Source organism: Nymphaea colorata, chromosome 14, assembly GCF_008831285.2.
Source record: "Nymphaea colorata isolate Beijing-Zhang1983 chromosome 14, ASM883128v2, whole genome shotgun sequence".
Taxonomy (NCBI): Eukaryota; Viridiplantae; Streptophyta; class Magnoliopsida; order Nymphaeales; family Nymphaeaceae; genus Nymphaea; species Nymphaea colorata.
Genome location: NC_045151.1, coordinates 6,850,342 through 6,864,576, shown reverse-complemented (window position 1 = coordinate 6,864,576; position 14,235 = coordinate 6,850,342). Strand labels below are relative to the sequence as shown.

General features: G+C 40.4%; 1 protein-coding gene across 1 annotated transcript; it reads left to right on the top strand.

Moving 5' to 3' along the window:
* The first annotated feature begins 437 nt into the window (after positions 1-437).
* On the top strand, positions 438-13,804 carry LOC116267388 (uncharacterized). The gene is made up of 2 exons (XM_031649065.2): positions 438-696; positions 13,407-13,804. The coding sequence occupies exons 1-2, from the start codon at positions 496-498 to the stop codon at positions 13,587-13,589; spliced, it is 384 nt and encodes a 127-aa protein (XP_031504925.1). The 5' UTR covers positions 438-495; the 3' UTR covers positions 13,590-13,804.
* Positions 13,805-14,235: the final 431 nt, after the last annotated feature.

Genomic DNA, 14,235 nt, shown 5'->3' with positions numbered 1-14,235 from the left:
AAAGTTACGAGCAACCGAACATGTTGAAGCTTATCGGTAAAGAATTGCAAAGCAATATAACAAGGCCGCTATTGAAAGAAGATTTTGAGTCAATAACTTGGTATTGGGATTGGCAGCTCAACGAGTAACCACGAAAAGTGGGCATCAAACTGAGAAAGACCATATGCTGAAAGTCTTACCCAACAACTCTATCAGCTAATTGATGCCGATCGGGTTAAGATTCCTGATCCGATGAATGTTCTTTATCTCAAAAAATTTTATACTTGAGCACATTGTATTCTCAATCTCAAATATTGAAGGATCCTTCGGCCTAGCTTTTTGGAGTTTTCGTTTTTGCTCAAGTCCGTTGACACCACTACCGACCCATTGCTCAAGTCCAGATCCACGTGGATTCGAACCGTGATCCCGGTCCACTAAGCCCTGGGAGTGTCAAGCATGTTTTCCCGATACTAGCCAGAAAGCGTGGGAGTGAGAGAGAGGGAGAGAGGGGGCGCGATGTCGTTCCTCTGGGAGAAGAGCGCGACGTGGCGGTGGCTCGTTCGGAGAACGCGCGAATCGAAGCCCTTCTTCTTCTCCTTCGCGATGGCCTGCGGTGTCGTCCCCGCGGTCATTGGCTACGGCATCATGCAACTCACCAGCTCCCGCAATGAGCAGTTGGAGGCCCAACTGAGGAAGACAGCTCGACCCGAATCTCTTGTACTGTCCCTCCTTTCTCCTTCTTTCCCACTTTCATTTTTCGTTGCTATGATCATGGCTGAGATTATTATTATTATGTTGCTGTTGGTCTTGGGTTGGTGTTAACTTTGCGTTGCAGGCTCCATCGCTTTTAACATTGTAAATCCCAGTCTAGTTTAATTAGTGATTTTGGTGGCAGTTTATAGATGGGTAGTTGATTTATTTGGGTTAAACTTATGTTACTGATGAATCCAGTTGATTGATTGGTAACTTTTTGCTATTTTCACCTATTGATCATGGTTGATTGTTGCAAAGTTTCATCGACATTCACATGTTGTTGGTTAAACAATCAACAATATGTGATGGCTATTTTGTGGTGTTGGAAATTATTGTCTTCCAGTCCACTAGCCTTTGTTTTCTTTTTGTGGATAGAGAAAATTGGGGACTCCCTCCATCCTCTATTTTTTCTAATAAAATTTATTGCTTATTGCTGATCTAGTGGGGCTTGTAAAATTTGCTTTTAGTGCAAAAAAGAATGAGGATAGTAATTTTGGAAGAATGTCCAATCAGGTGTAGCCAGACTCAAGTCCATTGAAAACTTAAAATGAGAAAAATGGAAAAAGAGGGTTCCAAGATTTAATATCTGAGAATGCTGCATGTAGCTTTGCTTTCATCCTATGGCTGACCTAAACAGCTTGGTAGCACAATTATACGTTTTTACTGTTGAGGCTTTAAGGGTCCAAGTTGCATAGCCTTCAAAGACCAGAAGGGCAAGAATCTTTCTGGCACAGACTACAAACACTTCAATGAATTGGTTATTTGCCTTATAGAGGAAGAACTAAATGTCAGGAGCTTTTCAAAACAAAATGAAGAAGATGATGGATGAGTGAAACAATTTTTTTCATCATATGCTACGTCAGGTATAGGAGAAATGAATGGGAAGATTCATGGAAAACCTTAGACACTCTGGAATATCTTTGGGCATTTCCAAAATTTAGTTGAGTCAAAGGCTTGCTTGAATCATTCTCTTTCCGAACCGATGTTGTGAAAGGTGCAGTTAGTCTCCCAAGCCAACTGTTGCTTAGTTGTCTAGGACTACCAAGGTTAAAGGCAACCGAGGCATTTTGACTAAAAGAATTAAAAAGTTTGACTTGCATTTTTTTTTTCTTCTTATGTGTTTTGGTTCTTTCCCTTTTCCTTTCTGCCTTTTTTCATTACTGTCCCTTTTTTCTTCCATGTTTTTGCTCTTTTCCTTTCTTTTTTCCCTCTTATGTTATCTTGTCTTTTTTCCTCTTCTTGTACACAATGTTGTTAAAAGCATTAGGCAGAGCCCCTCGGTATTGGTTTGTATGTAGGCAGAACTAGGTACAACAAGAAGATAAAACTAATAAATTGCAACATTAAATGTTTACATTCCACAAACAAATCAAACCTTTTTTTGTGAAATCAATCAACTTATAATAACATAATATAATAGTGTTCAATATGATCTCGACAAGTGATATCCATCGCATTCAGCACCCTGTCTCTCTCACCTTCAAGCAGGTCTCCGATTGCAGCCACACAAAAATTCCATTTAATGCTACAAACAAGCTGATCATGGGTCTCAGTATGCAGCTAGCTGGCTGGCTTAACGCAGCATTCCCACCTAAACAGAGGTCCCTCATAGTCTGCCGAACAGGTTCCAACCTTCTTGGTTTCACGTGATGCCTCTTCATGAGCTAAAATAGTATCTATCTCTTCCATGGTATCACTAGGAACATTTTCAATAATGGTCACTAGAACAATGTTAATTCCAAAACCCAGATGAGGTTCATTTTCCCTTCCAATTTTTACCTCTGTGTTATTGGGTGACTCATTATTAGTGTCATTCTAAGCTCTTGAGTACCCCATGGTTTTGCGTCTGACAGAGTATAGGTGCACCCATTTTTTGGGCATCCATGTGTAGTATATATGCACTTTGGAGCAAATAGAAGCAGAAAACATGGCCACTGTTTGAACCTATCAACTAAAACTCTGTTGATTTTCTGCCTTGGGTTTGATTCTTTGCAAGCTCTCTCACTTTTCCGGTTTCTTCCTTAGAGCAAGCAAGAGGAAGAGAATCCTTTCCTCTTGCCCCTTCTTTATTGATCATATTAAAGTTAAACTCCCTGTTTCCATAATGTTCAGTGGAAGCAATCTTTTTATTGTACCTGAATATTGAAGGACCTAGCAAAGTAACACACCTTTAACTGCCCCTACATCAGCAAACATTGCTCCAGCACCTTAGTTGCACATGCAAGTAGCTTCCCGCTCTCTCCAAGTAAGAGGTGGAGGACAAACTTCTGCCCCCTCTTGATCTGTCTCATCAGATGTGAGAACTTCTTCTTATAGCCCATCTTGTAGGGTCGTGAAGCCTCACAACGGAGGGATGTTATCCACCTTCCTACTTGATTCCAAAAGTCCCTTTTCCCCTTGTGTGCGTTCCTTCTTGAAATTCTTAGCTGTTCTTGATGTAAGAGGCCACATCACTCGTGGTTCCATGGCTTCCAACCAGGAGGGCTTTTGCTCGACCCTTCCTCCCTTTCCCCATTGCATTTGCCTTCATGCAAAACAAGATTCTGGATTCCCAATAGGGAGTAATCTTGTTGACGACATCTAGGGTTTCCTCCTTTGAGAGCCAGGTGAACCTTATTGGTTGCTCACTGCTATTAGGAATCAAGTGTGGGGGATGGCGTAACATCCCTCGTGGGCCTTGTGACCACTAACATGATGCAGGACCATGACTATGTGGGACCCGAATGAGTTCATCAATGAAACCCTATAGTCGGAGAATGTCAATATCGTCGTTAAGTAACCATGGGGGCTTCCCTGGTTGCGTCACCTGCCCATTATCCCAATCTCGGGTATCCTCCTCCGCCTGCTGTGCTGGACTTTGGATGAAGAATCGCTCGCTTCTAGCCCACTTGCCTCTTGAATGTCTAGTCGTTTGCAGGTCCCATAGTTGCCGATATGTGAACAACGATGTAGGCTACCCCCCCTCTGATTTAGATGGCATTGAGGTCATATGGTGTATCCATGGAGGTTTCCATTGCATACCCTGTTTATCGCGATGGCAGAGGATTGCTCTCTTAGAGTGGAATGGGACTGGAGAGTCACCATCTGTTTCGTCTACATCTCTTGAGAACTCGCCTCTAGCTTCAACATTCTTGTTATCGTCTCTGATTTGGTGCTTGTCTACACGATCAATCGTCCGTTGTGGCAAGACTCGAAGTGGAAGAACAGTGACTTCATCCTTCTGAACTGCGCGATGTTTCCTTCTAGTGTTGCCTACGAGCACAATTTTTGACCCAACACTTGGAGCATCTTCTTCAGATTTGCCATCTAAAAACTCTTCTAGCATCAGATGCGTCCGCCTGTATTATGCTATCATAGTCTCCCACATCTCATTTACGCCATCTCGTTTTTGGTCAATCCTTGCAATTGTACTCTCCATCTTCTACGATCGACACTCTCTAGTCTCTAGTACTTGAGGTTTGAAGGTTACTTTGATGAAGAGCTTCTCGCAGCAGCATCACTAGAGCTTATTTCCCTGTGAAGATCGCGTTGAGTCTAACATCAATGCCCTCCATCCGTTGCTCAAGTTTCTGAATTCTTCCATCCGCTGCTCCTATCTCCTTTTCCATGTGCACGCGATAGGCATCCACAGCTGCCACAGACTCTCGAGCCGTGACTTTGTCTGCTATGGCTGCCGTCGTCTTCCCAACGCTTTGATACCTTGTTAGCCCCTGCTAACTCACCAACCCTTTACAAGAAAACCCAAGATGACAAACGGACACCCACACCCTCATCCCAGATTAGGGCTTCTTCCTCCTAGAGGTAAGACGCTCTCAAAGCTGCGATCAACACTAATCTGGCCTTACTGACCTTACTTATGGAGGTTATCAGGTCCGTCCAATTGGCCCGGCCTGTGATCCCATATTCGATATCTAACAGTATCATATACGCATACATATATAACATATAAGTTACTCACAAGTCATTAACATATAATAACATTATATATGTGTGTGTCATGGATTGCCATGGCCAGCGTTTGGTCATAGGAATTCCATGACATCCACATGCCCCTATATGCATTGCATGGGGCGCTTATGCAAGTAAAGGCCTCCCATGGATAATGGCAGGAGGATTAGGATAATAAAAAGCCTATAACATAGGCTTTTGACATGAATTTGCCTAGGTGAGCCCAGGTGATGGCCTGCGCTTTCAGTACTCATTGCCTAGACCAATTCATCCTAGGCAATGAACACTACCTGGCATGCCCAGGCCCACCTAGGCGCACCATTTACAATATAGCTTTTAGCCTTTTACACTTTATAAATCCTTTTTCTTCCTTTTCCTTTCTTCTTCCAATTTTTAGATTTTTTTTTTCCTTTTTCTTCTCATTCTTTATGCAATTTATGGCTATATGCATTAGGCCTTCCAATTATTTTTCATAATCTTTACACATATTTGATATTTGATATGTATTAGTATGTAATGTGTGTGCATACACATTAAACTGCAAATACTTAAAATATTAAAATATTAGTATACCTAAACTTGCTCTTATGAACATTGAGGAGCTTTTTGATAAATAATCCTGTTTCCTAAATGTGTTGATTTATATAATTATGTTTTATTATCATGTTATGAACTAAATTTGATATTAGTTTCATCTGTATTTTAGTTTTTGACTTGTAAGTTGATAGCCATATGCTTTTCATTTACAAATGCTTCAGTTTTGTTGTTAATCTTCACCTTTGATATACGCTTTGTTAGTTTCGTCCCCCCACCCCACCTTCGTGGACCACCCAATGCTGCTTAGGTCTATGTAGTCCCCCCAGGCTTTGTGCTCAAATTATCATCTAGGTTACATCTGGTGCTTTTGACAACATAGGTACTAACAATGTCGGAAAGTGGGATACCTCCTCTAGGAGTATGTTATGGTACACCAAAAAGATGCCTTGGTTGCATAGATTAAGCCATTCAGATCACTTGGTTTCCACTTTCCGTGATTTTCTTTTGCTATATCATACTGCTATAAGGCTTGTAAATAAGGCTATTAAAAGTTACACTTGTGCGTGGAAACATTGCATAATGAATATTTGTGAGTGATCTGCATAATCTATGCTTTAGAATTATGAACATATAAATTAAATAGTAATGTTGACCTTTGCATCCAATGCACGTGCACTTTACTGGATCAAGGGTATTCCTGCTTGAGAGAGCCAGGTGGTGGTAAGGTTCCTAGAGTGCAAGTTGACTCCTTCGACCATGAGTTTTAACTTTTAAAAGGACCTACTGTCTAGACCTAAGGTGTTGGGACAAACAACAACTGTCATAGTGTTTCAGTGCCAAGCAAAAGAGGAGTGTCAAACTCAGGAATAATATATAATTGTTATGAACACCTTCTAGAAATCTTCCAATTCTGGTTACATTAAATCATAGTCACAGAAAACACATTGAAAACACAAAAAATGAGTCAGCTGAAAAAAGTGGCAAAAAACGCCGTTTTTTTGGAAAAAAACAACAAAATGGAAAAACACATTTCCCCCTTTTTTTACTTGATATATTTTTTTTCACATTTTTTTAATGCCAAGCTGCTTGTTTCCATTTTGTAATTTTTATTTGTTGCTTATCTACTTGTTATTTTGATGTTGTCTTAAAGGTTTGTCGTTTATTTTATTTTCCCTAATTTTTTAAGATTTTTTTATTTTTTTTAAATTTACCTTATTTTTCACCTTTTTTCTCATTTAGTAGTTATATGTTTTTAATTGTACATTTTTGTGAACGTTTGAAATGCTCTGAGGTCGTATTACGTCCTAAGGAGAGTTGCTTTTCGCTTAAAGTATGGTTGACCTTCAAAATGCTGTGAATCCCTTTTTTATGTCATGATTACTTATTTAAGTGATGTGTATGTGAATGTGTTTTATGATTTCTGTGAATAACATTAGCATGTAATCTGTTACACTCTTAAAACAAAGTTCCTCATGGTTCTTACATTAGATTTTTTAAAACGATGTCTCAGAAAGATGATTTTTCCATAAGATTTGTGAAGTGTTATTAGTTGTAGTTCTTTTCCTTTTCATTTTTTTCCCCTATGTATGGGTTCTAAAAACTATAGAAAGTCCAAACCTGGTTGTTTAGGGCCCGTTTGATTGCCCGGGCAAAATGAGAAAAGCGGGTGAAATCTGTACGGACGGGTAAAATTTCACCCGCCCATCTCACGATGTATCAAACGGCGTGAAATTTCACCCGTTTTTCCTTTAATCGAGTGGGTGAAATTTCACCCGCTCGATCTTTTCCCTCTCACGCCCATCTTCCCCAAAATAGTCCTCTGGCACCGCGAGCTTAAAATCCCAGAGCCCCAACACCTCCTCAACGCTCTCCTGGCCGCAAATCTGCTCCAACACTGGCTCGGCGAAGGAGCTCCGCTTGATGGGGCCGGCCTTGGGGAAGGTTGGCGTGGAATTTGGAGACGAATCGGGTAGATTTCCAGCCGCAGAAGTCGGAACCAAGATGGGTGCTGGAGGAGAGAGATTGCAATTGCGGGGAAAGCGAGTGGGTACCTGGTAAGGGCACGGCAGGTGCGGCAGCGGCGGTGGCTGACGGCGGTCTCGGAGCGAGCTTCTATGAGGAGGTCTTTCCATTGGTGTTGGCTTTGCTGGTGCTGGTGATGGTTGTGAAAATTGCTCTGGTGGTGGTGGTTGTTTTGAAGATGGTGGTTCTGGTAGACTTGGGATGCCTTTGCTGGGGTGACAGAATACTGGGGCGCCGAAGGCCCATTAATGGAGGACGCCATGGCAAAGAGAGCAAGAGGGAGACTCTTCCTGTCTATCTTCTCATCCGCATACTATTGGGATTTGCCTGAGTGGACATGGAAGGAGCAGCAGGAACCCCCTAAATTTGGAGGAGATGCCAGCCCGCTGCTGCTCAGCAGGGATTGCTCTCTCTCTCTCTCTCTCTCTCTGCCTTTGGATTTTCTTATCCGATGACTCGGAGAAGAGCAGAGAAGAGGAGGAGGTCAGCTTATTCGTGGCTTAAAGAGGGAATCGTCAGATAAGTAGAGAACCAATTATTAATTGGCTCGAAACAATTCTCCGAAGAATCGGCTTGAAACAATTGCATAAATTGTTAAGTTAAGAACACATGAACCTTTTTATTTTCTTTCTGCTAATAAAAAATCTAGTTAATTTGTATTGTTAAAATCTAATAAGTATCTTCAGCAGGAATCGCTGTTTGAATGAGATATCATATGATCAAGAGAAGTAAAAAAATAGATGGGAAAAGCATGTCATGTTAGGAATCCAATTACCAACTTCATGGCTGACCATTAGGTCGCACCATGACGGCATCGAGTTTCGAATCTACTCTCTTATGCTCTTTCCTTTTATTGGGGAGGAGAAGAAAAAAAAAAAAAACAACTACTAACAGTTCTGAAAAAATTCTCTTCATTTTTCTACCCTGTGCATCAAACATGGTTAAATTTACCACGTTAAATTCTTTCTGCGCATCAAACAGGGCCTCAGATTGGAAGAGAGAGAAATTTCATCCTGTAAATTTTTCTAAAAAAATTTACCATGGTAAATTTACCATGTTAAATTCTTACCTTAGGCCACGTTTGATGGCCTGGATTTTTTTGAGGGGAAATTTTTTCAAGGAAAATTCTCCACGGTAAACTGAAAAGAGGGTAAATTTTTCTTTTCCTTGTTTCAGGCCATGTTTGATGGCCTGGAATTTTTTTAAAGGGTAAAATATTCAATGTTTGGTATGCAAGAAAACTTTTTCATGGACAAAAAAATTGACCGTTGCATTATCAAAGTTGTTATCGTTGCTGTCACTACAAGCCTGAAAAGAAATCCTCCTACCTGCAGGTAACTTGGTATTTTGACATTAATAAGAAGAAAATGTGTTCGGGAAGCTGGAGAGATCTAACATAAGCTAAGCAGAACAAGAATAAAGTTTACGTTTTTCTTGGCTAGCAAAAAAAAACCTCACAGAAACACAGAATCGTGATGATTCTTTTCCCCATAACATCAGAAAAAATTATTCAAACTAAAAGCATCATGTGCAGCAAATGTTTTGAACTGGACACTATGTCACAACTACTGGGAATAAATCATATAACACAATCCGCTAGTAATGCAGCAGTAACAGAACCCCCATCCTTGAAAGCTGACCGAAGCTTCCTTAGTTTTGCAGAAAAGATACATGAGCAGGCAGTAATCGAAGCCAGCAGAGTAAAAGAGTGATTCATATACTGTTACAAGGCTCTCCCACACTCATCACTCAATTTTTCTTCATATCGAAAGGAAAACCCCAAAATTTACCCAACGTACTAATTTTTCTAGGTCACAAAACTCATGCCATCAATTGTTAAAACTGGAATTCCTTTATTCAGATGGGCAAGCTAATTGCCCAAACCATTAATCCAAAAGAAAAATTAACGATTAAAAGAAAAAATTGAAAATCTCAAACGATTTTACCATTACTATTAGTGCCCTTCTTCTTCCTCGCGTTCCTCTCTCTCTCTCTATCCCCCCCTCTTCTCTTCCGTCCCCCTTCCTCGTCTCTCGTGCTCCCTTTCTCACTCTTTCATTCTCTCTCTCGCTCTCTTTGGCTCTCATTCTCTCCCTTCCTCATTCTCTCTTAACTCCTCCTCTATTCACCAGATGAGCAAGAAGAGAGGCGGTAGGGTTCCCAAACAGCCCATCTTAACACGGGCATAACAAATAGAGCCTCACCTGGATCAGCCGCACGTTGCAGGAGAACTTTTTGTCGCAGGAAAAGCAAGTGGTCGCCGGAGAGTGAGTTCCCCTGCGCGGAGAGGGAGACTTCGCAGGCTGTCCACTGCGAAAATGAAAATGGAGAAGCCAGGGTGGAATCGCCGGTGGCTGCTCCATCGCGTGCGGCGTGAGAACAGACAAAGCCCGAACGGGCAAAAAAAAAATCCACGGTAAAAAGTCGGACCCTCCAGGGTCCGACTTTTTTTCAGGGTAAATTTACCCTGCTCCATCGGTTTCGGCGAGGAGATTTTTACTGCGTTTGATTGCATCACGAAAAGCCGTACAAAATCGGCAATTTTACCCTGATGCACAGTAAAATCCCTGTGCTTCAAACGTGGCCTTAGTGACAGCCTACTTTTCCAGAAATTGGACTAGTTTTGCATTTCAAGCTGTGGTGTAGCTTAAGCAAATTGGCCTTTACCACTTAATGTGGCTGATCCGTCTGCTGCATGGTTCAGCATTTGTGCTGGTATTTCGTTTTTTTGTTCTCTAATCAAGTCTTCTGCACATTAGAGGTCTGTGTGTATCCAATACCTCTATGTAAAACTGCAAGGAAAGTTATCTAATTCTAGCACCTTATGCCCTGTGAAGCGTGGAAAAATGTAGTTCTTGCATGATATATGCAGTTTCTGTATCATATGGCCATTTGTGTTGAATAATTAACAAGCATGCAGGAAGGCTTTAATTCGTGCAAACATGAAATCCTGCCAAATGGAAATTAAAAAGAAAGTATGCGAAAAGTTCGTTCCTTACTGTGTGTACCTCGTACTCCAATGCAACCAAACAGCACATTGATTTGTATGAATAGTTTATTTAACTGTATTATTTAAGGGAATCAAGTGTAGAATTTTAATTTTAAATGTTAATCTAGTCTCCATGCATCTTGGTTATTGTATTCATGGTAGGTTTGGTTCTAGCTGAATGTTTTGTTCTACTGGGTCAAAGTTTGCATGCTGTCTTGCTCTTTAGACACTAGAGCTTCACTGGTTGTGAATACAGTTAAAATAGTGCAGTCTTTTCAATAGTTCAGAGATTACTTTATAAGATCTGAAAGCAAGGTTTTTCATTAATTTGTAAACTGCCATTCCTAGTCCTCTCCAGGTTAAGTTCGTTATTTTTGCATTAACTTGGTTTCCCTGTCAACACATCCTTATGCACTTGGACTGCTTTTTTTTGCTCGCAATTTTGTACATCATCCATCCCTTTCCCTGGATTAAGCTGTGATCCATCCTAATGGAACTTGATGAGTTGGAGCATGTTTGATGGGCAAGATAACTGTTTTGGTGGATGGTTTTCCGCTCTGGACAGCTGTGTCCAGAACATGGTAAAATATTACTACCGAGATTGGCATTGTGGACTTCCATTTTTACATGGAAAAGGATTGGAACCCTGGTCAGTTAATCTAGGACATTGGGACCCTGGATGATTTCCCCATAGAACACACCCTTGGCTTCTTAGTAGAAGTTGTCTGTTGACTCCTTGCTTGGGATTAACTTTTGTGGTGAATTGGCACCCCAAGCACATGAATTATTTGCAGCTCATAGTATCGATCATTAGAAAATTTCAATTGAAATGTTCTTAGTCTAGGCTGGTTACCATTTGGATGGCAAAAGTCTGCATTTCTCACTGCATTAGAACCATGTCGAGTGTCTCATGTTGTTAATCTATGTCACACAGGTACGGGTATGGGTACGGGTATGGGTGCCGGTACGGGTACCGGTGTGGGTACGGGTACGGACCATTTTCAAAAAATTTGGGTGCGGGGGTACGGCCATATGCACACGCGACATATATATATATATATATATATATATATATATATATATATATATATATATTATGTCAAGAAATTTCAAACAAAATTACATATTCACACACACACACACACACACATATATATATATATATATATATATATATATATATATATATATATATATATATATATATATATATAAATTACAAACTACAAACAGAATAGCATATTCATAAATCATGATCCAAAACATAGTATGGAAGTAACTAACATACAAATATATTAGCATACAAACACGGAACAGGAAAAAAAAAACGAACAAAAAAAAGGGAACCGACTGCAGACGACTAAAAATATACTGCTCAACAAAAAATGAAAAGGGAACCGACTGCAAAAATTCACTTGTTTTAAACTAAACACGGTTTCCCTCCAAGAATTGTCTTGTTTTACACTAAACAAGACAATGGCAATCACAGCAGAAGCTCAAAAAATTACAAACAACGTGCTTAACATAAGTAACATGACAAAGAAAAGAGGAAACACAGAACAGAAAAAAAAAAACGAACGAAAAAAAGGGAACCGACTGCAGGCAACGAACAAAAAAGAGGATTCAGAAAAAGGTTGCTGTTTGCCGCTTGAAAATGAACGAGAAAATGAGAAAACGATGAAAAAAATCAAATACCATCGCTGTTCGGCGCTTGCCATCGCCGAAGATAGTCTGACGTTGTCGTTCGTCGCCTGCAGCAGCCGGTCTCCGCCCCTGCCTTCGCCGGGCGCCGTCAGTGGTCGTCGGTGAGAGAAGAAAAAACACACGAAATGAAACGAAACGAAAAAGGGTTTTAGGGTTTCGATTTATTTAACGTTAAATTTTTTAAAACGTGAAAATGTAAAAAAGGTTAACATTAAAATTGAACGGAAATGGACTCGGTCAACTTTGACCGAGTCTGAAATAGGTCGAAAATGACCTTGGGTGCGTTGACCGTACCTGGTACGGTCAACGCAGCACCCTGCGGCACCCACGGGCGTATCGGTACCCATACCGGTACTGGTACGAGTACGGTCAATGCAGCACCCTGCGACACCCACGGGCGTACCGGTACCGTACCCGTACCGTGCGGGTACTCCTCCTTAAGAGGAGTACCCGTGTGACATAGTTGTTAATTAACAACCTATAAGAGCACTAACTAAAAATCTGAGATTCCGAGAGGACTTACCGTTTGTGACTTAATAAAGCTACCATGGATGATGCATTGGGTATAATGCTGCAGAGTATACTTAATTTTTTGCTTCCACCTCAGTTTTCCATCATGAATTTCTAAAAAATGGAAAAAACTATAATAAAGGAGCGGATGCACCTCTAAAGAATTCTGCACGAATAAGAGACGAGGTATATGGTGTCGTTAGGAAATCTATGCGCAGAACTAATGAACTACACATGGATTACTGTGCTAGATCTTTAATGTTCTTGATAAGGAACTCTTTCTGTCTTCTCCCTCACGTTTGACGTGCAAAACCAAACCTATGCTCAACCGGCAATTTCAGTAGTCCGACTGATCCACCTTTTTGGTTTCTCTTGTTGTTTCAGGGTTAGTTTGCAATCAAACGTTTCACTTTCTATCTGATTTAATCTACTGAGGTGTTCCATTGCCCTAACTAACTGCTAAAGCCTAAACCTGTTTTGCATGACATTTGACAAGTGTTAACGTATGCTTCTCTTCTCAGTTCTGTTATATTGGTCCCGATGTTTTCTCTTCCCTATTAGAAGCACAATGCCCTGAAGTACATGCTATTTATCGATGATTTCCTATAATTGGTCGCTGAAATTTGTGTGCATCTGATACTTTATATGGTGAGAGGTAGATATCGTACGTCCTGCCTCTGGAAAGATGACCACCCTTTGAAAAGATGACAACCAAATCATGGCCTTTTTGCTTTGTAAGAAAAATATTTTTTTCAAGGCACATGAAAAATTATAATCTGGTTTTCGGGTTTCATATGTGCATCCAGACTTTGCTATTAGTGAGCATGGTTTCCTGTAGTGAGCATGGCTTGTTTATGACTGCATCAACGTTCTTGCTCGAGCAAAATATTGTCAGGTTGAAACTTGTCATTACCTCGTCCATCTCTGCTTCCACTGAGGATGGTCTTGTGTACTTTGTAACTAGATGATGGGACAAACCAACAAAGAGAGACTAGCTGAGTTTTTGGGGGAGTTGCAGCGGAAGGAGGACACAAATGATCGGTATGTGGCTGCTTTGAGAGGTGAAACACTGACTAGAAAACCTTATGTTAGGATTCAACCAGTCCCCAAGGAAAGTGGCGGGCCAGCTGAGAAAAATTCAGACTAGCTCAAGAGCAATGTAATTCTCTGACTTGCATGTTATTCTGTGTAATATAGACTCTAGTTGGGATCATGTATCTGGTTCAGTTTTTTTTGGTTAACCTTTCCAAAAAGTTGCACATTTTTCGGGCAGATCTTGTGTAATATACAATGCACAGAGTTTGCTTTTAGTAATCATTTGCTTTTTCTGCTTCTATTTTATAATAAAATTATTTTATTCCACTCTGACGTGAAAAGAATTAGGCAGTTTCAAGTGGTAAACCTCGTCTAGGAAATGGGAAGAATTAAGGGGGAAGCAGCTTTAGGCAGTCCTAGAGAAAATGCAAATAAATAAGTTCATGAATAAATGGGAAAACCTTTGACGTGGCATATACAATATGGCAAGTACATAAAACGCAACGTATTCAAACATATCTAAGAAATGATCTAAAGAAAAGCAACGCGGATTTAAATCTAACGTGTATATGCATATTCAAACCTCATAAAAAATACCATTCACACATTGTGGCATACATGCAAAAGGCATGAAGAACGTGACAGGTTTGTTGGTACATTAATCTGGAAAAGAAAAGAAATGAAGATTAGACATATTCATAGCTCTACAAAACGAAAATATGCATATTACGTAATTGAGACTCCATGCCATGTCTTAA

Bases quoted from the DNA above. Each gene is read 5' to 3' on its own strand.
- LOC116267388 (XM_031649065.2), top strand. From the start codon at position 496: ATGTCGTTCCTCTGGGAGAAGAGCGCGACGTGGCGGTGGCTCGTTCGG. The intron at 697-13,406 runs GTACTGTCCCTC...CTTTGTAACTAG, and splicing joins CAGCTCGACCCGAATCTCTT to ATGATGGGACAAACCAACAA.